The sequence below is a fragment of the Lolium rigidum genome, chromosome 3, assembly GCF_022539505.1.
Source record: "Lolium rigidum isolate FL_2022 chromosome 3, APGP_CSIRO_Lrig_0.1, whole genome shotgun sequence".
NCBI lineage: Eukaryota > Viridiplantae > Streptophyta > Magnoliopsida > Poales > Poaceae > Lolium > Lolium rigidum.
This window is the reverse complement of record NC_061510.1, coordinates 105,164,585-105,189,368: the sequence shown is the minus strand read 5'-3', so window position 1 is coordinate 105,189,368 and position 24,784 is coordinate 105,164,585. Positions and strand designations below refer to the sequence as shown.

Below are 24,784 nucleotides of genomic sequence, written 5' to 3'. Positions count from 1 at the left end.
AGGAGCATTACGAAGATGGGGCCACGGAGGTGGCCAAACCACGAAGGCGGCGCGAGGCCCCACAGGCGGCGCCCGCGCCAGCCGCTGTGGTGTGGGCCCCTCGTCAGCCCCCTGACGCTGCCGCTTCCGCCTACTTAAAGCCTCCGTCGCGAAACCCCCGATGCGAAAAACCACGATACGGAAAACCTTGCCGAGACGCCGCCGCCGCCGATCCCATCTCGGGGGATTCGCGGAGATCTCCTCCGGCACCTGCCGGAGAGGGGGATTCATCTCCGGAGGACTCTACACCGCCATGGTCGCCTCCGGAGTGATGAGTGAGTAGTTCACCCTGGACTATGGGTCCATAGCGGTAGCTAGATGGTTGTCTTCTCCTCATTGTGCTTCATTGTTGGATCTTGTGAGCTGCACTAACATGATCAAGATCATCTATACGTAATACTCTATGTTGTGTTTGTCGGGATCCGATGGATAGAGAATACCATGTTATGTTAATTATCAAGTTATTACCTATGTGTTGTTTATGATCTTGCATGCTCTCCGTTACTAGTAGAGGCTGCGGCCAAGTTTTTGCTCTTAACTCCAAGAGGGAGTATTTATGCTCGATAGTGGGTTCATGCCTCGCATTGACACGGGACAGTGACAGAAAGTTCTAAGGTTGTGTTGTGTTGTTGCCACTAGGGATAAAACATTGGTGCTATGTCCGAGGATGTAGTTGTTGATTACATTACGCACCATACTTAATGCAATTGTCTGTTGCTTTGCAACTTAATCTTGGAAGGGGTTCGGACGATAACACTGAAGGTGGACTTTTTAGGCATAGATGCGAGTTGGATGGCGGTCTATGTACTTTGTCGTAATGCCCAATTAAATCTCACTATACTTATCATGACATGTATGTGCATTGTTATGCCCTCTCTATTTGTCAATTGCCCGACTGTAATTTGTTCACCCAACATGCTTTTATCTTATGGGAGAGACACCTCTAGTGAGCTATGGACCCCGGTCCATTCTTTAATACTGAAATACAAATCTGCTTGCAATACTTGTTTTCTTGTTTTCTCTGCAAACAATCATCTTCCACACAATACGGTTAATCCTTTGTTACAGCAAGCCGGTGAGATTGACAACCTCCACTGTTTCGTTGGGGCAAAGTACTTTGGTTGTGTTGTGCAGGTTCCACGTTGGCGCAGGAATCCCTGGTGTTGCGCCGCACTACATCCCGCCGCCATCAACCTTCAACGTGCTTCTTGGCTCCTCCTGGTTCGATAAACCTTGGTTTCTTTCTGAGGGAAAACTTGCTGCTGTGCGCATCATACCTTCCTCTTGGGGTTGCCCAACGAACGTGTGAAATACACGCCATCAGTCACTTGAGAAAATCAAGGAGAATAAAGCTAAGGTGGCTCACGCATATAATAAGAAGGTGAAGCCAAAGGAGTTCCAGGTTGGTGATCTGGTATGGGAAGCTGTATTGCCGTTGGGGACTAAGGACAAAGTGTATGGTAAATGGTCTCAAAATTGGCATGGCCCGTACAAAGTCGTCCAAGTTTTAAAGGGGAATGCATACATGCTCGAGCGAGTTGGATGGCGTGAAGTTCCCATTAGGCTGTCAATGGCAGGCATCTCAAGAAGTATTTCCCAAGTATGTGGGATGATGGACGATAAAATATGGAGTCCGATGCACGAAATCGGCCGGTAAAAAAAATTTCTCTTCCCAAGTATGGGGATGATGAACAGGATGGAATATGGGGGCCGATGTATGAAATCGGCCGGTAGAAAGAGTATATGTACGACGCAACGAGGATGCTAAGTACGGTCGATGCACGAGTCATCGACTTAAGAAAAAAAGCCCGATGCATTGCCATCGACTCTAGAGGAACAAGCTTAATTGAGCAAGTTAACAGATCGGTTTCAGGCCAGGGATCATGAAATCTGAGACGAATCTCCCAGTGGATTTGCTGAGGAGTTTGAATCTGCGCGTTTGAGGTTGGAGGATGGTTTGGACATGGACTGGATCTGTTTGACCGTAGGAATAGGCAACTGTTTGACATCAAATCGTATTTATAGTGTAGGCCGATGCCTTGCCATCGGCTCTTTGTGCAGCAACTTCGTTTGACAATCAGCAAAATTGACAAGAAAGCAAAGTTAATAGGGGAATATTTCCTTCATTAATAATAGGATTTCTTACAGAGGAAGAGCCGATTGCTCAAGGGAAGAAGAACAAAAGGAGGACAGATTGCTACCACTAGTCCTATGCTAAATGGTCCCTACTCTAAGGACCGTCGCTGTCCTCGTCATCGCCGCCGTAGCCGCCGCCGGTGCTGCTGCTGCTGGCAAGCTCCTCGTCGCTACTTCTGTAGCCCTCAATGGGGGCTTCGTCCTCCTCATCATCGTCGTCTTCGTCGTCATCCGACCAGGCCCAGCCGCGGAAGCGCTTCGCCGGCGGCTCGTCGGAGGAGGTGTCGCCTTCCTCTTCTTCCTCGTTGGAGGAGACGTCATCCTCCTCATCCTCCTCTTCTTCTTCTTCGTCGGAGGGGGTGAAGCTACCCCAGGAGAGGAGGTCATCCTCGCTCTCCGCCACCAGATCCCCGTCGATGAGGAACCGGAGGTCGTCCTCCCCATCGGTCAGGGGCAAGTCGCCATCTGACCCGACGAGGGCTTCGGGTGGATCATCTGGCACATAGTCGAAGTCCCACTCCGGCTCATCCCATTGGCCGGCCCCTGGCATCGGCTCGTCTGAAGAGGAAGATTGGAAGGAGAGAGCCGATGCAGCGGAGGAGGAGGATGAGTCCATGGTGGAGGAGGTCTTTTCGATGACTAGCGTGGAGCAAGAGGATGAAGAAGCGAGCTGCTCGATGCGGTTAAATAAAGGGGATATAGTGGAAATTTAATGTTTGAGCAGTTTTCGAGGATACGGTGCCAAAACTGTCAATCGTGCAGAAGTTGGGAAGGCAGGGTATCGTGACGAAGGATGATGCGATGGTTCTGCTCTGCCACGACATGACCCTTCGAAGGAAAAACAGAGTGTTGACTGCCAAAACCCACCGGCGGGCAGCGGCCTTGTCAACACCGTAGAGCCAGGAAGAGCCTAGAGCTGCGGCTGGCTGAGACCCCTCCGAGCGACGGCCCGCAATGCTCTTCTGGTCACACGCGGCGATGCGAAGTGCAAGGGCGTGCCACACGACCTATACCTGGTCGGGGAAGGTGATGGGGATGCCTCGCTTAGTTCCTGCAGGGCATACATGTAAACATTAAATACGAGCCTCGATCGGCTCTCAGGTTATCATGTGAATCGGCTCAAAGAGCCGATCCACCCATGATTCGTACGGGGTGCACGAATACTTGGTGGTCCTGCTTGATCAAGATAAAGCTAATGAGATCTACGACGATTTAGGGTTTTCACCGCATAATCGGATCATCCTACTCCGGAGTTGGGCCTCGCGGCCACGCACGGTGCTCGTAAGCCGATCCTAAACAAGGCCTAAAAACCAACATGAAGTTGATCCTCGGAACATCCTGTTTAGGACTTGCGAACGCCACCCTACGTGCCACTTGGATCCTCCCCCTTTGTAAGGCCTAACTATTGCAGATATTAAACTAATCCTTGTAGAACAAGGAGCAATCGTAACGGATCAGATCTACTAAATAATGATCAAGCGGGGTGCCGCCCCCACACCTGAGATAGATGTGAGGGCGGCTAGATATGCAAGGGTTGCACTACGTAAGCATGCTTAAACGAAGAACAATGCTAACCCTAACACATCTATGATAACTACGTTGCTCGCCATCAAAAGCGCTTCAGTACGAGCAACGCATGAACAACGTGGGGCTTGTGCTTTGCCTAGATCGCAAGATGCGATCTAGGCGACATGTCGCTTACCGATAGAAACCCTCGAGACGAAGGAGTTGGCGATGCGCCGAGATTGGTTTGTTTTGGGTTGAACGTGAGTTGTTGTTTATTCCATAAACCCTAGGTACATATTTATAGTCCAGCGGACTTTCTAATGTGGGCGTGCACTAAACCGTGCACGAGATAAACTCTACTTTTAATCTAGATACAATCTACCATAATTAAAGATACATGAGCCATCTGGCCCAACTTCACCGCGCAAGGCCGCTTTAGAGATCTTCCACGTGTAATCTTCCAAGCCCATCTTGATCGCGGCCCACCTCTGACTTGGTCAAATTCTGGTGATAACACATGCCCCCCTGGTTTTGGAAATGACATTTCCAAAATCATTATGGTTCCTTTCTCGTCGGGTCATGTCATGGCGGAAGCGAGCTGCCGCGGAATATTCCATCATTACGCCTCGCCTCCCGGGCTTCTCTGTATGAGTCGTCAACTTCGGCCTTACGCCCTCGAGAACCGTATTGGCATTAAATCTCCACTACACTCTCTTTATTTGCTCAGGTGCCAAACGGTTCACCACTCCATCGCCTTGCTCTGCTCTCGTTCACCAAACCAAAAAAACCCTTCTCACACGCAGCCATGTCTTCCTCTTCCTCCTCCGCTTCGGGCACCTCTCTCCAACCGGCTGCCGAAGAGCAAAGAAGAGGACGATCTCCGCTCCGGGGAGCACCCCATCTCCTCGGACAAGGAGAAAAAGGGAGGAGAAGCGGAGAAGACCAAGGCCTCCCCCTCCGCCAGGCTCCCGCCGAAGAAACGCTCCCGCATGTGGGCGGACAGCGAGGACGACGATGACGACGAGGAAGAAGATGAAGAGGAGGAAGATGATTCCTCTGCCTCCATTGGGTATCCTCCAACGAAGCGCTTCCGCGGCTGGGCGGATAGCGAGGACGATGATGATGACGAGGAGGAGAGGGAGACTCCGGCGGACGGCCGGGGCAGCGGCGGCGAGGAGGCTTCACGGGAGCAGCGCCGAGCGACCTCGACGACGGCGGCCGATGAGGACGGCGACTAGCGATGCTGAGTGCACTAGGCACTAGATCCCTCTTTTGAGAGCCATCGGCTCTTCTTGTAAAGCTGCTCCTTTGAATTAATGAGAAGCTTGTTCTTCCAATTTCTCCTTTCATTAATCCAATTTCCATCCTTCCGCTTGCCACACCAAGACCGATAGTGACGAATCGGGCTACCATTGATTTTCTCAATCGTGGCGTTTTGCGGCCCGCGGCCGATGACTATTCATCGGTTAATTTGAGAACCAATCTCCTCTTTTCTTGCAGCACCAACATGGTCCAAACCTCGTACCAGACGACGGCTTTTCCTTCCCAGTTCCTCTCTGAGACGATCATGATGCAATAACAACCGAAGTAACTCCAATCGGCTCTTAAGAACAGGGTACCCATAGGCATGTTGCCCCCGAGTCTCGGCCAAAACGAGAGACGAGGATACGCGAGACTAGCTGTATGGACCTGGGCACCGACCGTGTGTGGGAAAGTTCCTTATGCAGAGCCAGCCGATTTGAACATAAATCGGCTTCTCAAAGCAGAGAGCCTTCAAGGCGAGCTGCCCCCTGAGCTTCTTCAGTTCCTCCTGCAACTTGCCGGCTAGATCGGCTCTTTTCTTTTGGCGGATTTCATGCAATCCATCCTTGACCTGATCCGCATGTCTAGGCTGCTCCTGGTATTGGCATTGTTCTTGAAGAGAGGATCCGAGCTCTTACACTACTCCATTGCGGAGCTCTTCCATTAGTGCTCCATCAACCCTCTGATCGTAACGGTTATTCCTCTTGAGTCGATGGCCACGCATCGGCTTCCATATCCTTAAGTCGATGTCTGCTGCATCGGCTGTGCTCGAAAATTTTCGAATTTTCAAATTTTTATTTTTTACGGCCGACTAGTGCATCGGCCCCCATATTCCAATACCCATCACCAAAAACGAGACGGGATGCTTCCGTTGCATATCCTCGTATTTTATCCACACAGGTGCCCCCGAGCCGATTCTGTCAAGAGAATTGATGGTATCGGCTACGGTTGGATAACATGTCGAACCCGGGCGGAATGGTGGGCGAGGATAATTTTGGCCGATCGTCGGAATCGGCCTCCACGTTGCTTGTTCGGTGAAGGCTTTGTGATGTCTCTTCACAAATCTTTTGGGGCCGATCACAAGGATCGGCCTCGCCACGTTCGCTCATTGATGTGCTCTTGCTACTCGTTCGGGCCGGTAGATAAAACCAACCCAATCTCGACTTCATCACGTTAGCGCTCTTGCTCGTCGCCCACCCCGAGTGTATCGTGTGATCGTGGAGCGCTAAGTGCCGTTGGAAGAACGAGCACCATGTTTGTGCCGGCCGATGTTTCATCATCGGCTTTCCGCTGCTGGGGCGCCACTCCATTTTCCGTGGACGACCCTCTTCATCCAGGGTTCGCTGAACCTTTGCAGCCGAGATCGGGCCTTGCTTTCCTCAATGTGTGCAAGTATAACCTCTCGGCTTCTTCCGGGCCGCGCAATCGTTGAACCCTGCGTTTCGGGAACGGCTGAGTACGTCGGGGCACCACCTTGGCCGGTGGTACCTGTCCTCTTCTTCTCCCTCGTCTTCCGAATCTTCGAGATCTTCCAACCGAGGGACTCAGCTCGTTTGCTCGCTGGCGGGAGAGGTCCTAAGCGCTCGAACACGGACACGTTGGCTGCACGCTTCTTCTTCGGTTGCATTACGGGCAATTGCCGATTGTGGGCAATCGGCTCATTCTGAATCCCGAGCGGTGTCGAAGAAGGGCGAGTCCCGGTGTACGGCGTTGTCATCTTGCTCCCTTGATGTTTCCGTGGCACGGCGCTCGTGCTCCTCCTCATCGCGATCCTGCCGACGATGTCTTCGGCTTCTCTAGCCGGACGATCTCCTCTATCATCATAATTGGACCGTCGGCGTTGGTCATGCCGACTCACATATTTGTTGAGGAGGTGATCGAGAGAGAGCCGTTGATATCTTATGTTCTTCACCTCTCCCTGCGTGACGTAGCGCTTGCCATCATGACGGAGCCGATCGCGTGGAGCGGCCTCCTCTGTATCCTTGCTATGAGAGCAGCTGCCCTCATCTCCATCTTTGCCGAGTGGTTCCCGGGTCCTACCATGTTGATGCTTGAATGAGGGACCTGGCTGGCAACCCTCGGGGTAGGTGACTTCCACCATGTTAACGGCGGGGAAGGGTTGGGTGTCGACCTTCATGGCGTGCTTGGTTGAAAATTAGACGCCCCTTCTCTATCGCCGCTTGGATGTGCGACGCCACACCTGCGGTCGTTGGTGGCATGGGAGAGCGAGTTGTGGAATTTGCGGTACGGCTTTCCGTTTAGCTCTTTCGCCGTGGGGAACTTGAGACCTTCGGGAATCGTCAGCTTGTTTCTCCTTGAGCGGGAGGTCGAAGATTTGTTCGGTCTTGGTCACGTCAAAATCAAATCCCCTGGGCGGCCACTGGTGGCTTTACCCATTTGCGGGACACGGGGTTCCTCCCAGAGTCCACTCGGCCATTGCTACTTCTTGGTCTCCGCGGAGCACTTCATCTTCCTCTGTATCGACCATGACCTACGCACGCTTGAACTTGTCTTGGTACGAGTCCGAGTGGCGTTGTTCGTATGCTGATAGTTTCGAACCATGTGCGCCGGCGAGGGATAATCTGCTTGGGAGGCCATGTCCTTGAGCTGTGTTGCAAGGCCTGCTGCGCCAGCTCGGTTGCTTCCTTTTCGGTTATACGCACCGAATAACATCGGTTCCTAAGATTCCTGAAGCGCTGGATGTACTTTGTCACCGTTTCCCCGCGCTTCTGACGTAGTTGTGCTAGATCGGCAATGCTAGACTCGGAAGCTTACTGAATGGTATTGCATATGGAGCTGTTCTTCCAATTGCTTCCAAGGCTGGATGGAGTTTCTTTGGCAAAGAGGTGTACCATCCAAAAGCCGATCCGTGAGGGACCGCGAAAAGAGCCTCACGCGTAGCTGATCCGAACATTGAAGCCGGTCCTAGTTGAGCCAAATATCGGCCGACGTGCTCGATGGAGCTGGATCCATCTGATCCACTGAATTTGGAGAAGTCAGGGAGCCGATATTTAGGTGGCGGCGGGATCATCTCGTAATCGTCGCGGGTACGGCTTGGAATAGCCGGTCGCCCTTCTTTTCGGCACCATGCCGAACTGGTCTCTCGGTATGGTGCCGATCTGATCCGTTGTGCTTGGCTGTAGGAGTTGCACTACGAAGATTCGCCGGGGTGGCGTACTTAGCCAGCCATGTTTGCTTTACGGCTACGAGCCAAGCTGCACGGAGGCTGGGCTCGGGAGTTTCGTCGGTGTGGCGTACTTGGTTAGCCACGTACGCTTCTCAAGCTGCGTTGCGCGACGTTCCTCCTGTCTTCGCCGGAGTCCCCGATGTTGTGGCCTGGTTTGTGAGTGCCCGAGTTACCACAATCTGGCACATACGTGCACGCGTATCCTTGAGGGATCTCCTTAGGCGCCTCGATCGAAGCCGCGGTAGTCACTAGGGTCACCACCAATCTTGTAGACGACGAATGCCGGTGTAGTCGGCACTTCGGCGAGATGCTGCCAACGCATATGGCAGCGGTGGACGGGGCCCGGAATGGCAACTCTCCTTGATGAGTCCCGAGAGCTGGTCGCGACGGCGAGTGCGGTGGCTCATGATCTCTCTGGATTACGCGCGGAGCGACACGCTCCAACACGTTGACCAAGTTTTCGGAGTGGCGATGTAGCGAGTGAGCCACCAAGTAGTTGATCTCCTGCCGCGGTCCCCTGGTGCGTTCCTCCGACGGGGCGAGAGGGTCTATCCCATCGAGTGCCCCTTGCGGTGAGAATCCCTTCCATCGATGCCATGGGAACGGGTTCTGCGAAAAGAGCCGATGAGGTCGGCTTCGAGGGTGGCCTTGATCTCGTTGTGTTGCTTCTTGAGCTCGTCGAGGCAGCTCCTCGTAGGTGAGCGGGCGTGCCGTCCGCCATCTCGGATGTAGATGGCGATGTGGTTGATGTAGACGTTTGTCCCACCGGTCGTGCCGAGAATGTGTTGACTGCCAAAACCCACCGGCGGGCAGCGGCCTTGTCAACACGCGTAGAGCCGGGAAGAGCCTAGAGGCTGCGGGCTGGCTGAGACCCCTCCGAGCGATGGCCTGCAATGCTCTTCCGGTCACACGCGGCGATGCGAAGTGCAGGGCGTGCCACCGACCTATACCAGGTCGGGAAGGTGATGGGGATGCCTCGCTTAGTTTCTGCAGGGCATACATGTAAACATTAAATACGAGCCTCGATCGGCTCTCGGGTTATCCTGTGAATCGGCTCAAAGAGCCGATCCACCCATGATTCGTACGGGGTGCACGAATACTTGGTGGTCCTGCTTGATCAAGATAAAGCTAATGAGATCTACGACGATTTAGGGTTTTCACCGCATAATCGGATCATCCTACTCCCGAGGTTGGGCCTCGCGGCCACGCACGGTGCTCGTAAGCCGATCCTAAACAAGGCCTAAAAACCAACATGAAGTTGATCCTCGGAACATCCTGTTTAGGACTTGCGAACGCCACCCTACGTGCCTCTGGATCCTCCCCCTTTGTAAGGCCTAACTATTGCGAGATATTAAACTAATCCTTGTAGAACAAGGAGCAATCGTAACGGATCAGATCTACTAAATAATGATCAAGCGGGGTGCCGCCCCCACACTCGAGATAGATGTGAGGGCGGCTAGATATGCAAGGGTTGCACTACGTAAGCATGCTTAAACGAAGAACAATGCTAACCCTAACACATCTATGATAACTACGTTGCTCGCCATCAAAAGCGCTTCGATACGAGCAACGCATGAACAACGTGGGGCTTGTGCTGCCTAGATCGCAAGATGCGATCTAGGCGACATGTCCTTACTGATAGAAACCCTCGAGACGAAGGAGTTGGCGATGCGCCGAGATTGGTTTGTTTTGGGTTGAACGTGAGTTGTTGTTTATTCCATAAACCCTAGGTACATATTTATAGTCCAGCGGACTTTCTAATGTGGGCGTGCACTAAACCGTGCACGAGATAAACTCTACTTTTAATCTAGATACAATCTACCATAATTAAAGATACATGAGCCATCTGGCCCAACTTCACCGCGCAAGGCCGCTTTAGAGATCTTCCACGTGTAATCTTCCAAGCCCATCTTGATCGCGGCCCACCTCTGACTTGGTCAAATTCTGGTGATAACACAGAGTGGTTTTGAAATTATCATTGCCAAAACCAGGGGGCATGTGTTATCACCAGATTTTGGCCAAATTAGGAGGTGGGCCGTAATTGAGATGGGCTTGAAGGATGTACACGTAGAGCGTCTGCAGGCGGCCTTGCGCGAAGAGTTTGGGCTAGATTGCCCGTGTATATGTATTTTATTAGATCGTGTCGGTTAGAAGTAAAAGATAGAGTTTGGCTTGTACACGGTCAGGTGTACTTCCGAATTAGAAAGTCCCTTGGACTATAAATATGTATCTAGGGTTTCTGAAATAGAGGACAATCACGTTCACAACAAACACAAACCGAGGCGCATCGCCACCCCTTATTTCGAGGGTTTCTCCGGGTAAACATCATGCTGCCTAGATCGCATCTTGCGATCTAGGCAGTACACGTTTATTCGATTACCTTGTGTTACTCGTGCTGAAGCGTTGTTGATGGCGAGTAGCACTATTTATCGTAGATGTTTTGGGGCTTGCATTGACGCTTTTCTTATGCATATTTGCTTAGCAATGCCGTCCCTCGATATCTAGCTGTCCTTACACCTGAATAGGTGTAAGGGCAGCATCTTGCTTGTTCGTTACTTAGTAGATCCAATCTGTTATAGTTGCTCCTTGTTTCAAGGATTAGTTTAATATCTACATGGTTAGGCCTTATGCTGGGGTTGGACGATCCGGTAGTGCGTTAGGTGTTGTTTTACCGTTCCTACAAGGGATGTTCCGGGAATTGACTTAATGTTGGTTTTTAGGCCTCTTTTAGGAATAGTTTCCATCATCTTTCGTATGCTGCTAGGCCCAGCTACGCGTAGGATGTTCCGATTATGCGGTGAAAACCCTAAAGCTGTCGTAGGTTGGTTTAGCTTTGTTTTGATCAAGCGGGATCCCCATGTCATCGTAAATCCAACGTGAACCATGGGGCGATCGGCTCTTTGAGCCGATCCACAGGGCAACCTGAGAGCCGATCAGGCTCGTATTTAATGTTTACGTGGCTACCATGCAGGAGACTAGTCGAAGCAATCCAACACCTTCCTGACCAGGTCTAGGTCAGGTGGCACGCCCTTGCAACCGCCAGGACGTGTGCTGGGACTTTGCGGGACGACGCGAGGCGCCAGGGCCCACTAAGCGGTCGTGGGAGTCTCCCGGCTCTTCGTGTTGCTTAACCACTGCTCGCCGGTGAGTTTTGGCAGGCAACAGTAGTACCCCGAATGCATGCGCTAAAACTGGTTTCAAAAAGGGGTTATTTTGTTCTGAAGTTTCCTGAAACAGTTAACTTTGTCGTTGACCCATTACATCCATTATTTACACGCCACAACGCACACGCACTCTGACTCTCGAGAGTTGACAGAAAAACCTAGCTCACTTTCACGCTCTAGCCGTCTAGGCCTTGGCGTCTTGCCCCCTGATATCTCTCTCCCTCCTACCAACCGTTGACGAAAGTGAAAGGTACGTGGTGGGCACGCGCATGTGGCGCCGAGTCACCGGCCGGCGTGCCTCTCCGCTTTCGGCCGCCGAGCCCCCCATCGCCGTGGTTGAGGATGGCGGCGCGGCGGCGCCGCTTTGGTGGGCGGGGCGCTGGATCCTGATGATCTGGTGCCTCGTGGTCAGTGGCAAGCTGACCAGAGGGGTCGCCTTGCTGCGCGTGTATGCCGGAGCGGCGGCTCCGGGAGCTACATGTTTGTGTTGCTATGCCTCTTGCCGCATGGGTGGCAGGGCATGCTTCCGTGGGCGTGGTCGTCGCCCCTCTCGCCCGTGGTCTTCCTCGCAGGGCGGCATGGTCTGTCTTCGTGATGGTCCAGTGGTGGTGGTCGTCGTGGCCCTCCGGACGAAAGTCTTGCACCGACCTAGTCGGTGCCGACAACGGCGGCGCTTGCGGGCGCCGTTTTCCTCCTTGGGGGCGTTGTTGTGGAGTCCCGACACCCTACTACCCTCACTCCGGGGTGAAAACTCAAATCCTGCTCGGATTGGACGACGGCGGCGTCTTTTGACGTCGTCTCCTCCTTGGAGGCGTCGTTTTTTGGAGTGTTGGGTGCCTTTCCCTCTTGGGTTTGTGCTACTGGTTGGGTCGGCGTCTTCGGGTGTTGTCGGCGTGCGAGTGCCGCCGGCTTGTTTCTTGCGGCATGCCTCACCCTACAAAGCTTGAAAGGCCTAGCCGTTCCTTTCGGCTTTGACTTCCTTTCCGGGGCCGTAGACCGGGCGGTCGTAGTGCTCGCCGTTGCCGTCGTGCTGGTGTCGTCCGGTGGCGCTCCAGACCTAGTTCAGCTAGGTAGTGAGGCCTTGTGTTGGGTTTTTGCCAGTTCTCCTTGAAAAACTGTGCCGTTGGTTTTCCTTGTCTGGTTTCCCTATAAACCGGACACATGTGTTGTGTTTGTATCGGTTTTCGGCCAGTTTTCCTTATAAACTGGCCAATTTCCCTCTTCTTAATGAAAAGGCAGAGCTCCTGCCGGTTGCTCCAAAAAAAAAAAAAGCCCCCCATCGCTGATTCGCCATGACAGTTAAGTGTGTCTGGGACACGAGCTAGTGTGGCCTAACTCGCCGAGCATGACGTCCTCCCAATCGGGATCGCCACAGCCTCTCCTTATCCCCGGCCAGTCACGCACATCGGTTTATATCATAATCGCTGCTGCTTTCTGCTGTAACCTTCTGCGCCCACGATGTGTAATGCAGTCAAGGTGCGATGTACGTTATGCATACAGGTGTCTGCGTTGGAAATGCCAGGGCCAGTTTCATCAAGAATCGAGGTAAAGAAACAGAACCTTTAACTGACAGGTCAGTGCATCGCCTAGTATTCCTGGGCGGATTTCATGACAACAGTATGCTGAGTGCTGACAGATATGCTCAGGATGTCACCACATTGATTTCTTTTCAAGTTAAAGCTGAAACGCAGTCCATACCAAAAGCGCAATGCTCCAGATATTATCTTGGAAAACATCCAGAGCAGAAATTAAGCTCAACAAAAAACTTGAAATACCTAATGCTTTACTGAAGCCTTCTTTTGTCAGGCAAGTAGAATTATCACCCTTGGAAGCCAGAAAGTTTTACTTGTCCACAAAAACATTAGGCGTGCCACCACGATGCCATTGCCACACTGGCCAAGTTAGTACAAGTATTCCAGCGAGGTTAGATCAAAATCGTTCAAGGGGTTTAGATCAGACCTCAGGGCGACAGATCCTTCTTGTCTATACGTGGTTTCAGACTCAAACTTCGGTGTCATGGTTAGCTGGGGCCACTTCATTTCGGATTATGCTTCTAGAGAAGTTGGCATATGAATTTTGGGGAGAAACTAAGCTGGAGATAATTCGGGCCACTCCGAGGAAACTTTGGGGTAATAACCTGAAACAATAGGTTATTTTAATAGACTTAAGATTTTTTTCGATAAAGAGAATATATATATCAAAAGATATCAGTTACACCCAGCCTGTGCAACAACGCAACATCCTAATGGCAGTAGGGATGAACACAATCAAAAAAGATAAAAGAAAACTAACAAAGAAAAGTCTCGGTATATTATCCCAGGCCTAGCAACAGTAATACATCCACCCCCTAGACAACACCTGAAAAACAACTCTCCAAAGCGATGCCTCCAAGAAAGGAACAATGCACCAGCGCCGTCGTCGCCCGATCAAAGGTCTTAGGTTTTCACCCTGAAGATACTAACCGCTCTCAAAACAATGCCTCCATCAAGGTCATTGCCAGGCACAACCAGTTAAGGCTAGACCTTGGGTTTTCACCCTGAAAGGTAGGACTCTGAACTTCACATGTGCTGCTGCCCCCAGTTTTATATCACTGCTGCGAATCTCGGAACACCAAGCAAGTTCCTCAAAATCGCGGAGATTTGAACCTTCTTTAGCTAATCCCCAATTCCGTCTTCGTGAAATTCTCTGCTTCTGAATTTACCATGGACCAAAAGTGTCTTGATATCAACGCAGAACAGAGCTTCGCGCCGCTCCCTCCGGAACCAAACGGTCGAAATAAAAACATGATAAGCTTTAGATATGCCCTTTAGTTGATTTGTGGAGATTCCCGGGACGCTACCCTATGCTAGCTTCTTCGGGCTTTCAAATTAGCACTATCGAAGATGCCAGTAGTGAGAAAAATCTGGCCAGAAATTTACCGATCCAGACTAATTGACTGAATTTTATCTAGCTACGGATAGATACATTTGTATCTAGATAAAGTTGAATCAACAAGAGGGAGTAACATACTTTTGGCTTGGACTGCTCTATAGGTCCAAAAGAAGTGTCTTAATTAGTCGCCTAGAGCTGCCCGTAGAACTACTAAGGCATTCGGTGTATGTATGGAAGATGACAACAACCCTAGCTAAAAAACGATGGAAGATGACTCTCTTCATTAATTGGTGAACTTACCGTTGGTACCGACGGCACTGTCCCTGGCCGTGTGCTTGTGGCAGTCACCTTCAGTTTACGGCGTGCATGACCTTGCATGGGCGCAGGTGCCGGATCTATCGGGCGATCTGCCCACCAGGCCACCACCGCCGCGCGCGTGCATGATCCGATCAGGTGCTGTTCGATCAACTATGTGTCTATGTCGTTTACAGTATATCTTACAATTTAGCATCGTCGTCAGCGTACTGAACTTACATCTCGTCTCATGCATCGAAGGACCCCTTTTTACTATCAGAAGACACAGAGGGGCCACATGTATTTGAAGCTTAAATGATCTGTTCTTGTATCAGTTGATTGAGCATCAACATTAGCAAACTCACCTAAAAAAAACGTTAGCAAACTGCCATGAATTAAGCTGGATATGTTCAGAATCCTACCTTTCAGGGTGAAAACCCAAGATCTGGCCTTAATTGGTTGTGCCTGGCAATGACCTTGTTGAAGGCATTGTTTTGAGACCGGGGACTATCTTCAGGGTGAAAACCTAAGATCTTTGATCGGGCGACGACGGCGCTGGTGCACTATTCCCTTCTTGGAGGCGTCGCTTTTGGAGAGTCTTTCAGGTGTTGTCTTGGTGGTGGATGTATTATTGTTGATAGGCCTAGGATACTGTAGCGGGATTTTTATTTCTTAGTTTTGTTTTCTCTTTTTTGGTTGTGTGAATCCGTACCGCCATTAGGGCGTTGCGTTGTTGCAGAGGCTGGGTGTACTAATTGATATCTTTTGATATTAATATATATCATTTATCAATAAAAAATGAAATTAAGCTGGAGCAAACTATCAAGACATCCCGATGCATCAGGATTTCGATACTAAGTGAAATACCACGGTGTAACCGTGGGTAACCAAAATTCTCAGTCGGTAAACATGTGCTTATCGTGCAAGAATCTCTGTTCGCTTGAATTTAGTTGAATTTAGGCTTGTTGGTTAGTTTTCAACCTAAACCGTATGTGTTCTCCCTCCACTATGACACTATTCCCGAACTCATTTCGAGATTTTTTTTTTCTCCTCTTCCAAACATTATATTCAACAAATAGACATTTTCAAGTTTGAAAATTTATTACTTTGAGAATCAAATCTGGTATTTGACCGTTTATCTCCGGTAAATATGGTTACTGTAAACCCAAAACCTTGCCTAATGCACAATGGTTACTATTGAGGTGTTCAGTGTGTCACCGGTACAAGGTCTTCGGGGTTCGTCATTTTGTTGTTTGTCTATGTGGATGAAGTAAGGGATGCCAATCAGCAAGTGGAGTTGATCACCAACCTTAATTGCTCAGAAGGTTAACACATCAGCTCTTGTATACGATACTTAGCATTCATTTCACTCTTAAGACTTCAGCCGAACTTATCCAGATCCATTGTCCTGAATGAACCGAATCAGCGACGCACTTGTTATGGACAAACACACCAAACCTGCGAGCAACAAGGGATCGATGTGAATACTACCGACATGAAGCGGTAATAAAGAATGAAATTACTAATTCTCATCTAGCTTACAACTAACGTTTTGCTTAGTCAAGTTCACAACCAATAATTTGCATCGCGATTTGTGTACCTCATGGGTTACAAGTGAAGTTGCAACTAAAAATTTTAGTTGCAAATAGGCTTATAAAAAGAATCAGTTGCAAATAGGCCTATAAGTGAACATCCTAGAGTCAGGAGTGAGTTGAGATTGAGGGAGGGTGTTAGACTTGTATAGCTGTGTATTTGTACAGATCGTATGTGGTCTTTGTATTGTACTCTTGTATTGGTACATTGTACCCTCCTATATATATGAGAGATATGCCACCCCTAGAGGGTTGGGCAAGTTCCCCAACATTATACGTTTAACAGATTGCAAATGAGATTTTTCAGCTGTAAATCGAGTTGCAAGTTACAAATCAGGTTGCGACTGAGATTTTTAAATCCCAAGTGAGCCGCAACTAAAAAATGGTTGACACACTACAAAATGCGACACCCGATAAGCAATCGTTGTTCCCGTGTGTGCTGCTTATCTGGCCGGAGGGATCACTCGCCGCATCATCGTCATCATATCGTACTAATTAGCATATCAGCCAAAAGAGGTCGCCACACCACATGTATGGGAGTAATATGTAGACTGCTACTGCATAATGCATGGGCTTTAGATTTTCTTAGTGGTAGGATGAGTGAGTACTGGCTGGCGTAGTTTTCTTAACGCAGCAGCACCACAACCACCTTTGATAAATTGATAGTGTGGTTGTTGTCACCGCCAGCCGGCCGAGGGTGCGATCAATCAATCAGTTAATCAAGCGGCAATAATTCGGTGCGGTGAAAAATGGACGCATGCATACCGTTGTGGAAGGAAGGAACGCAAACCCCTTTAGTCTTTATCCCGTGCACGGGACATCCGTTGCACGTGAAAATTGCCGTTCGATTTGCTTTTCCTACTTTGAGATTTGTGCTACGAATAATATAAAGTTTCATTATGTTTTAAAAATCTGAAATATAATGATTCGTGATGAAACTTAATGTTTTCGTGCGTGGGAGAATTGCCGCTCTCCTTCCTTCAGCATCTGGTCGTAGGATTTCAGCTGGAAAGTCACAGTAGCTATATGAAATTATGAATGACGATAGTGTTACCCATATCTGTTTGTGAAACCAAACCAGACACGAACAGTGCATTGCCGTGCCATTACATTCATTATTATCTACACGCATGCAGGCCATACGCGCACGCACGTCGCAAGTCACGTCAGGACGCTCTAGCACTGGAGAGGCCATACTCTAGGATTTTAGTTTCCATTTTTTGGAAACTTGCAAATATCACAACAAAAAATAGGGTGCGGGTGCAACTAGTTGCAAATGAGAGCACTGGCGGAGCTATGTGCAAGCAGAGGGGGGCACCGCCCCCCCAGACTTTGCATTATTTCTGAAGGAAATTTTTTTAGGGACCTAAATGAGAAGAAAATAGAGCCATTTGCGCCCCCCCCCCCTAAACTTTGCATACTATCTGTTTTGCCCCCCCCCCCCCAAATTCTGGGCTAGGTCCGCCACAGAACGAGAGTTTCCCATTTTCGTGTCCATACCTCGTTGGGCCCATGGGGCACGTCGGTGTGCGATGTACTCAGTACGTTACGTATACAGGTGTCTGAGTTGGAAATGGCAGGGCCAGTTTCACCCAGAATTGGTACAGAAACGAGAACACTTAACTGACAGGGTCAGTACATCGCCCAGTAATTCCTGGGCAGATTTCATGACAACAATATGCGGACAGATTGCTCAGGATCTCACCACATTCAATTTCTTTCAAGTTACAGGTGAAGAGCCATCCATGTCAAAAGCACTCCATGCACCAGCTATTCTCTCGCTAGAGAAACATCTAGAACAGAAACTAAGCTCAACAAAAAAAAACTTGGAACTAATGCTTTACTGAAGCCCTCCTTTTGTCAGGCAAGTAAAATTATAACCCTTGGAAACCACAAATTAGTCATGTACTAGGCACCGGGCACAACCAGTCAACCACGACGACACCTCGCTAAAACTCGAGGATCCTACGTTCAATCACTGGGACATTGTACAGATGACAAGGGTTAACGGCACCATGATTGCAAAACTGACTTGTCAACCTGCTCATGGCCCGAAATCAAGCTGCCGGGTCTTCCTGCCTCCCAGATCCACATTGTACAAACAAAACGCACACCTCCAGACTACGAAATTGCAGGAGATCTTCCAACTGGCAGTGACAGGCAGCCCGAAAACAAACCACTATCTAGAACCAAATATGCTGATGGGTGATCACCTTTCAGGAAGATGCGAAGAATTGGGAAGCAGTGGTTCCTCTAGCTGAGCATCTGCTAGAAGAGCCTGAACCAGAGCTTGGGACGGGGTCTGGGCCTGAGCGAGCGCCTGCGCCATCGCGTCTCCCTGGGCTTGGCTCTGCTGCTTTAAGAACCTATTCATCCGTTCGAGCAGCTGGATCGCTTTCCTTTTGCCCCTGTCTGTGCCGCTCTCTGCTAGCTCCTCCAGCAAGGTCACGATGCCCTGCTCCTGCGCTTCCGCAAGATGCTGTTGCTGCTGTTCTCCATTGCAGAGATGCACTAGAACAGCCGCTGCATTCTCCTTGTTCCTTGCGGATCCATTTCTGATAACCCCAACCAGGATTGGTATGGCGGCCGCAGAGCTAATAGCTGCCTTGCCCTCAGGATGGCTCGAGAGAATTGCTAGAATAGCAAGGGCCTCATCCACCATTCCACTTTCAGTCTCTGTTAGAAGTTCAAGCAGTATCGGGACCAATCCAGCTCTGATAGCTTTACCTTTGTTGCCCTGATAGATACACAAGTTAAATAATGCAGTTGCTGCATCCTTTTTACCGCGTTGACTTCCATTACCCAATAGCAGTACCAAAGCTGGAATTGCCCCAGAAGCCCCAATCATCACCTTGTTCTCATCCACAAGTGATAGGCTAAATAGTGTGGCAGCTGAATTCTCCCGGGCTTCCATGCTGCCCCTCTTCAGCACATGTACGATTCCAGGAACAGCTCCAGAGGTAACTATTCTTGCTTTGTTTTCTTCGTAAATAGAAAGATTCAGAATAGCAGTAACCACATGTTCCTGAGTGCTAACATCGGTGGTTGGTAGAAGGCTCACAAGGATAGGAATAGCACCAGCTTCTCCTATACAAGCACGATTTTCAGCACTACGCTTGGCAAGCTGACGAAGCATACCTGCAGCGGCACGTTGGTCTGCAAGATTCTGGGATGACAGTTTCTGGAGAAGCTCAATAACTTTACTATGCTCAGAAGCGGTACATGTTGCCGGTGCATTACTTTGTTGAGCAGGGCGCTTTGGCGGCTCCACGCCATTTGCTTCACACCATTGAGCTATGAGGCTTCGAAGGACAAAGTTTGGAGTTAACGATTTATTGGGAAGCTTCTGCTGCGTCTTAGGACAGGTGTCATGCCCAGCCTCCAACCATCTCTCTATGCAACCTCGCTCGTACGTCTGAATACATACATATTCAAGAAATTCTTGTCAGTTGAAATATAAACAGAAGCTCACTAAATTGACAGCAAACATAAAAGCAAGTTACGCGGAAACCTGTCCAGTGGAGACAATAACTGGGTCTTTCATTAAATCAAGGGATATTGGGCAGCGGAAATCATCTGGAACAACAGGAAACGTCGAGTTGTCATTTGGGGAAAGGTTTGCTGCACTTTCTGCGATGCCTATTACAGGGTCCTGAGTCTGCATAAAATCCTTGATCTTTTTCAGAAGCATTGAAACATTCTCAACAACCGCGCCAGGGTCCCCTCCACTGGCCATCTCATGCAAGGTCAATGATTCTTGATTGAGGTCAGATATGGTGACAAGCTGCAATTTCTCAGATAAACTTCGAAGAATATCTGAGTCAACAATAGCAGTGGCGCTTGAATTGTAGACAGATATTAGATCATTAAAAAGAATGTCATCAGATGTATCAGGTCGTTCTTTTGCCCTTTTGAATTGAGCGTGGACCAGTTCAACCTGCACAATAATTGGACATGTTTTAGCTGCAGATATAAAGCAAGACAAACCAAACAGAAAAAAAAAATGGTTTCACTATAAATACAACAGGGACTTGGGAGTAAAGATGGTTTACCTGTTCCCTTACTTCATCTGATATGCCAAGCTCATCAAACGAGATACCAGCTAACGCTTGTTCAAGCCTCGAGGTAATGTCCTGGAAAGTCTGCATTATTTTGTCTCTCTGGAGAACCTGCAAACAAGGTAACCACGAACTGTTAGAAAATGGTAATGATTTAATGATGTACTGCATGCAAAAGTATACAACAAAATGTACCACAACAGTGATCAGCTTTGGAAGTCTGCCGACCAGCATTACTTAATTCTCATAAAGGTATATGTTATATGTATCAAGAGATATTAAGCCTACTCAACTACAGACTCGCTACTGTTTCTGAACGAACTCGTGCAAAGCAAGTAGCTGTGCATTATTAACCGCCGCATACCTCATCAAAACAGAGCAACTTAGTGTCAATATTTCTTAACAATGATCACAGAGTATTAATAACTAGCACATATTTAAACGTTAGCCTATGCAGTGCGATTCAAACATCACGTAGCCTTCGACCTCAAATATCTGGCACTCAGATACGACAGTTTTATTATACCCTGTAATAATACATACCAAAGATAACTCCAAATATATGACTGGATGGTTTACACCCTTAGGTCCAGCTTGGAATGTCGTTTTCCAGGTCAGAACTGACCTAACTTACGGGGCCTGATATATTCCCGCCATAGGCCAGAAATCGCATTTAGTTTGTCTTTTTGGGCGGGTCCAAAAACAACAGTTTTCCATTTCCGCAGGGGAAAAATGATCCAGCCGGGACCTGCGTTTTCTTATCCTCCACAGTGACACCGGTTTAGTTGTGCACATTGATTTCCAAGTGATTTTTAATCCAGTGATCTATTTTTCGTAAGTTGCCAAGCGGGCTTAAAGTGCTTGCAGTACTTTGCTAGCTATGACTAAAATATATTGTCAATTGACTACGTCTTTCCCTGATCTTAGGCCCGGGCTCACACATCCATGGATGAAACCTTGTGGAGTGTCTATCCCATTTAGGTTCAATTAGGATCCCTCTGGTTTTCCATTTCCTCACAGTCCATCAAGAACTGGGCAATAGCCAATTGGTCGGAGTGCAGTGGTGTCACAGTGCGACCTGGGTTCGACCTATATGGGGAAAAATAAATCTCATTGCTTATTCTGTGGAGCAAATAAACCAGTGTATCTAATTATTTTATTAATGTGTCTGCGGTGGTAGTACCCTCGGTCTCATCAGTTGCATTACCAATACGGAAATACGGAACTTCAGAACCTAACTGCAGCTTCCTCCCGACGAAAGACCTGTGACAGTGCAGCTGCCAGCTACTGCCTACCATAGTTCGTGACAATCGTGATCCCAGACACTTTTGATTGCGATAAATGGCCCGCTCACCACTCGCAAACCACTAACATGAGCTAACTGTACATACCATCCTCAGTTGCGAACACGTTTTCCTTATCAGGTATTTCTGTAACCAGTGGCTACGCCAAGTTCAATACTTTAAACGCAGCTAGCAATATATCTTCCAGCTTTGCCACCACCATGCCCATGCATGATGCATCCATGCTTAATACTCCAGGCCATATTTAAACTTTACGTGCAAAGTTATTCTTTTACATTTTGAAACCAGTATTACCAACGCCTTGGTGGAAAAACTGAGTATAACATGATCAATCCACGTCACAGGATTATGTCCGGCCCTCATACCCCAGATTTTTTTTTGGAAAATAGTTTGTAAAGAAAACTTCCTTAACTAACTAGTCAACAAGATCATACATGCATGTAACGACATGTTGATCGAATTCTCCAGATATCTGAGTCCTCCAGCTCCACTGCATTATTGTTGTACAAATAAACAAGATCAGGGCCCATAGTGGCAGTGTTGGGTTCTGATTGATATACCAAGGCTGAGAATCATAGTTAGTGTCCTAGCTGCATTAGAGGTACCGTTCATGTGTGTTGCTAAGGAGGAAACAAATTAGACTAGCCAACAGGTCGAGCCACAAAAACTGGGATGCCAAACATGGCCTATGACTCTATGAGATACCCTCATCGTTCCCTATTACATAATAGTGGCGCTTGCGGGTAATTTCATCACAACTTTGGTAGCAAACAAGACGACCAGCTCAGCCATTTGCAAAAGATCTAACGGCCCATGTCAGGAAGGGGTAAGAGGTGAATCGACGGCCACCGCCGATCGACATATATATAAGAGTTAAGAATAGCATTTAAGCACCATCACTTTCACCTGCACCAAAGAAAAAACATAGATGGCTGGACAAGTGCCATCAGCTCTAAACATGCTGTTTGTAAAAAAGCAAGGCTAGTGTGAACAATAGCAGTCACTAAAATAGCAACAGTGATGAATAAACTAGTTATTGTAGAGTGAGCTCACAGCTATCTTGTACTACACACTTTGTTACAAATATTACTACATATGACCTAGTAGCCGCAATAGAGGTTTCGTTCACGTTCTTTGCTAAGAAGGAAACAGATTAGACTACCCAACAGGTGAAGCCAAAAAAAAACTGGGGTTGCGCCTATGAGACACCCTCATCATTCCCTACTACATATTAGTGAACTTTGGCACTAAACAGGTTGATCATCTCAGCCATTTGCAAACGATCTAACGGCTCATATCATGTGGAGGCTAAGCGCCACCGCCGATCAACATGTATAAGAGTAAAGAAGATACATTTAGCGCCGTCGCTTTCACCTGCACCCAAAAAACACACTAGCTGGACTAGCGCTATCAGCTACAAGTATGCAGTTGGTGAGAAAGGCTAGTGTGAACCCAGATATGGTAAGTAATAGCAGTAATTAAAATAGCAACATTGATGAACAACTAGTTGGTGTAGACCTAGTAGTCTCTCAAACTGCCAGTATTTATAACATAATAATAATTGTATTTGTCAGACCAAAATTAGAAGGTATATTATTCAGTAACTATAGCTTGGGTTTTCCTAGTCTCTGAAACTGCCAGTATTTATAACATAATAGTATTGGTGAGACCAAAATTAGAAAGCGTTTAATCAGTAACTGTAGCTTGTGTTTTCCTAGTCTGACCCATCCGTGTCAACACAAGCAATAATAAGCTAGGGTATATATTAGACAGAGTTGTTCAACACCAGTAAACAATGTCAAGTTGTCACCTGCCCTGGCCCGGCATTGATTTGACACCAGGAAATTCAAAACCTGGTCCAACCTCAGGTAATTTTGAAGGATAATAATTAGATTTTGCACAAACAAGAAATAAGAAAGAGGGCAACATTTCGCAAGTGAGTAGCGACAGGTTCTAATTCTGCACCATAGCACGGTGTAATAATTCGTGTAGTGAAACCTCTTACCTCCACAGCTAAATCCTTATGTAACGCGAAAGGCGCGAAATTACGGGGAAATTTAGGATGCAGCGTGCACAACGGGACAGTAAAAGAAAGAGGGATGTTTAATCAAGAAGACGAGAAATCCCACCAGGAAGATCTTGCTGCCGGTGCTGCCGAGGCGGAGCAGGTCCTTGGCGGCGGCGAGCGCGTCCCTGAGCTGGCGCAGGGCCGCCACCGAGGCCTCCGGCAGCGGGCGCGGCCCCTCCTTGGCCTCCTCCAGCATGGGCGCGAGCAGCCGGATCCGGCGCGAGAGGTTGCAGAACTGCCTCCGGTACGCGTTCCTGAAGTCGGAGATGGCGGCGATCTCGTCCACCAGCTCCGCCACCTTCTCCACTAAATCCCCCACATCGTCCGACTCCGGACCGGCGGAGGCCGCCTCGGCCGCAGTGGTGGCCGGCGCGGCAGCAGCGGCCTCGGCGCTGGCCTCCTCGCCAGTGTTGTTGGGCTTGGCGTCCTCGTCCATGGTGGCGGAGGTGCAAAGGGCTCAGCTTTGCGGCACAGTGCGGGAGGGTAGGCGGTGCAGCGTTGTAGCGCGGCGGCCGGCGCAGTGGTGGCGAGCTGGGGGATTTGGGGTGGTGGCCTCCGTCCGCTCCGCTCCAACTAGTAATCTAGCCATGTGGGCCGTGGGTCCGGGGTGTCAGTCCAACGCCCCGCGCCGATATAGGAGCCGGCGGCGGCGGCGCGGCTCGGCTCGGCTGGTGCAGCTGAGGCGTGGACCGCCGGGAGCGGGAATCCCGAGGCCGGATGGGTCGCGGCGATGGGCGCCGGCGCATGCGCCGGGTCCAGGTAGAAAAGTGTTTACGATTTGGATCGATTTTTTGCTAAGTACCCAAACGGTTCCTCGTTGATCGGCCAGTTTGGGATGCTCCAAAACAGAAGCAAAGATCGGCGCGTCGATACCTGCCTGCTTACCTAAGACACTGCTGGATTCCGCGTCGGTTTGTTTAAAGCGTGTCAGTTAAGTTAGTCGGTTTAGAGGATGTACAGTAATCTAGATAAGCATGCTAAGAGTTTAAATATTATGCACTATTGTATTTTTCCTTCCTTTAAAGATCTGTTGTATTTTTGATCTGTTGGAGAAGTGAGAAGAGGAGAGAGCTAGCTGCAGCACGGCCTTCTATACACCTTGTGACAATGTGATATGGAACCAAATATTAATGAAATATGTATACTAAATGAGTAAAGTCTGGAATAAACCTTGAACTCCTGAACTTCTAATCCCAGAAATCTGCACCCTAAACTTATCATTCCTGGTCTAAAGTGGCATCTTCAAAGCTCCCAAACAGCAGG

At 49.0% G+C, this 24,784-nt stretch overlaps 1 protein-coding gene across 1 annotated transcript; it reads right to left on the bottom strand.

The window, feature by feature from the left end:
- Positions 1-17,913: 17,913 nt before the first annotated feature.
- On the bottom strand, positions 17,914-24,053 carry LOC124702097 (protein spotted leaf 11-like). The gene is made up of 4 exons (XM_047234204.1): positions 23,583-24,053; positions 20,144-20,260; positions 19,603-20,028; positions 17,914-19,506 (listed from the first exon to the last, which is right to left on the bottom strand). The coding sequence occupies exons 1-4, from the start codon at positions 23,955-23,957 to the stop codon at positions 18,301-18,303; spliced, it is 2,124 nt and encodes a 707-aa protein (XP_047090160.1). The 5' UTR covers positions 23,958-24,053; the 3' UTR covers positions 17,914-18,300.
- Positions 24,054-24,784: the final 731 nt, after the last annotated feature.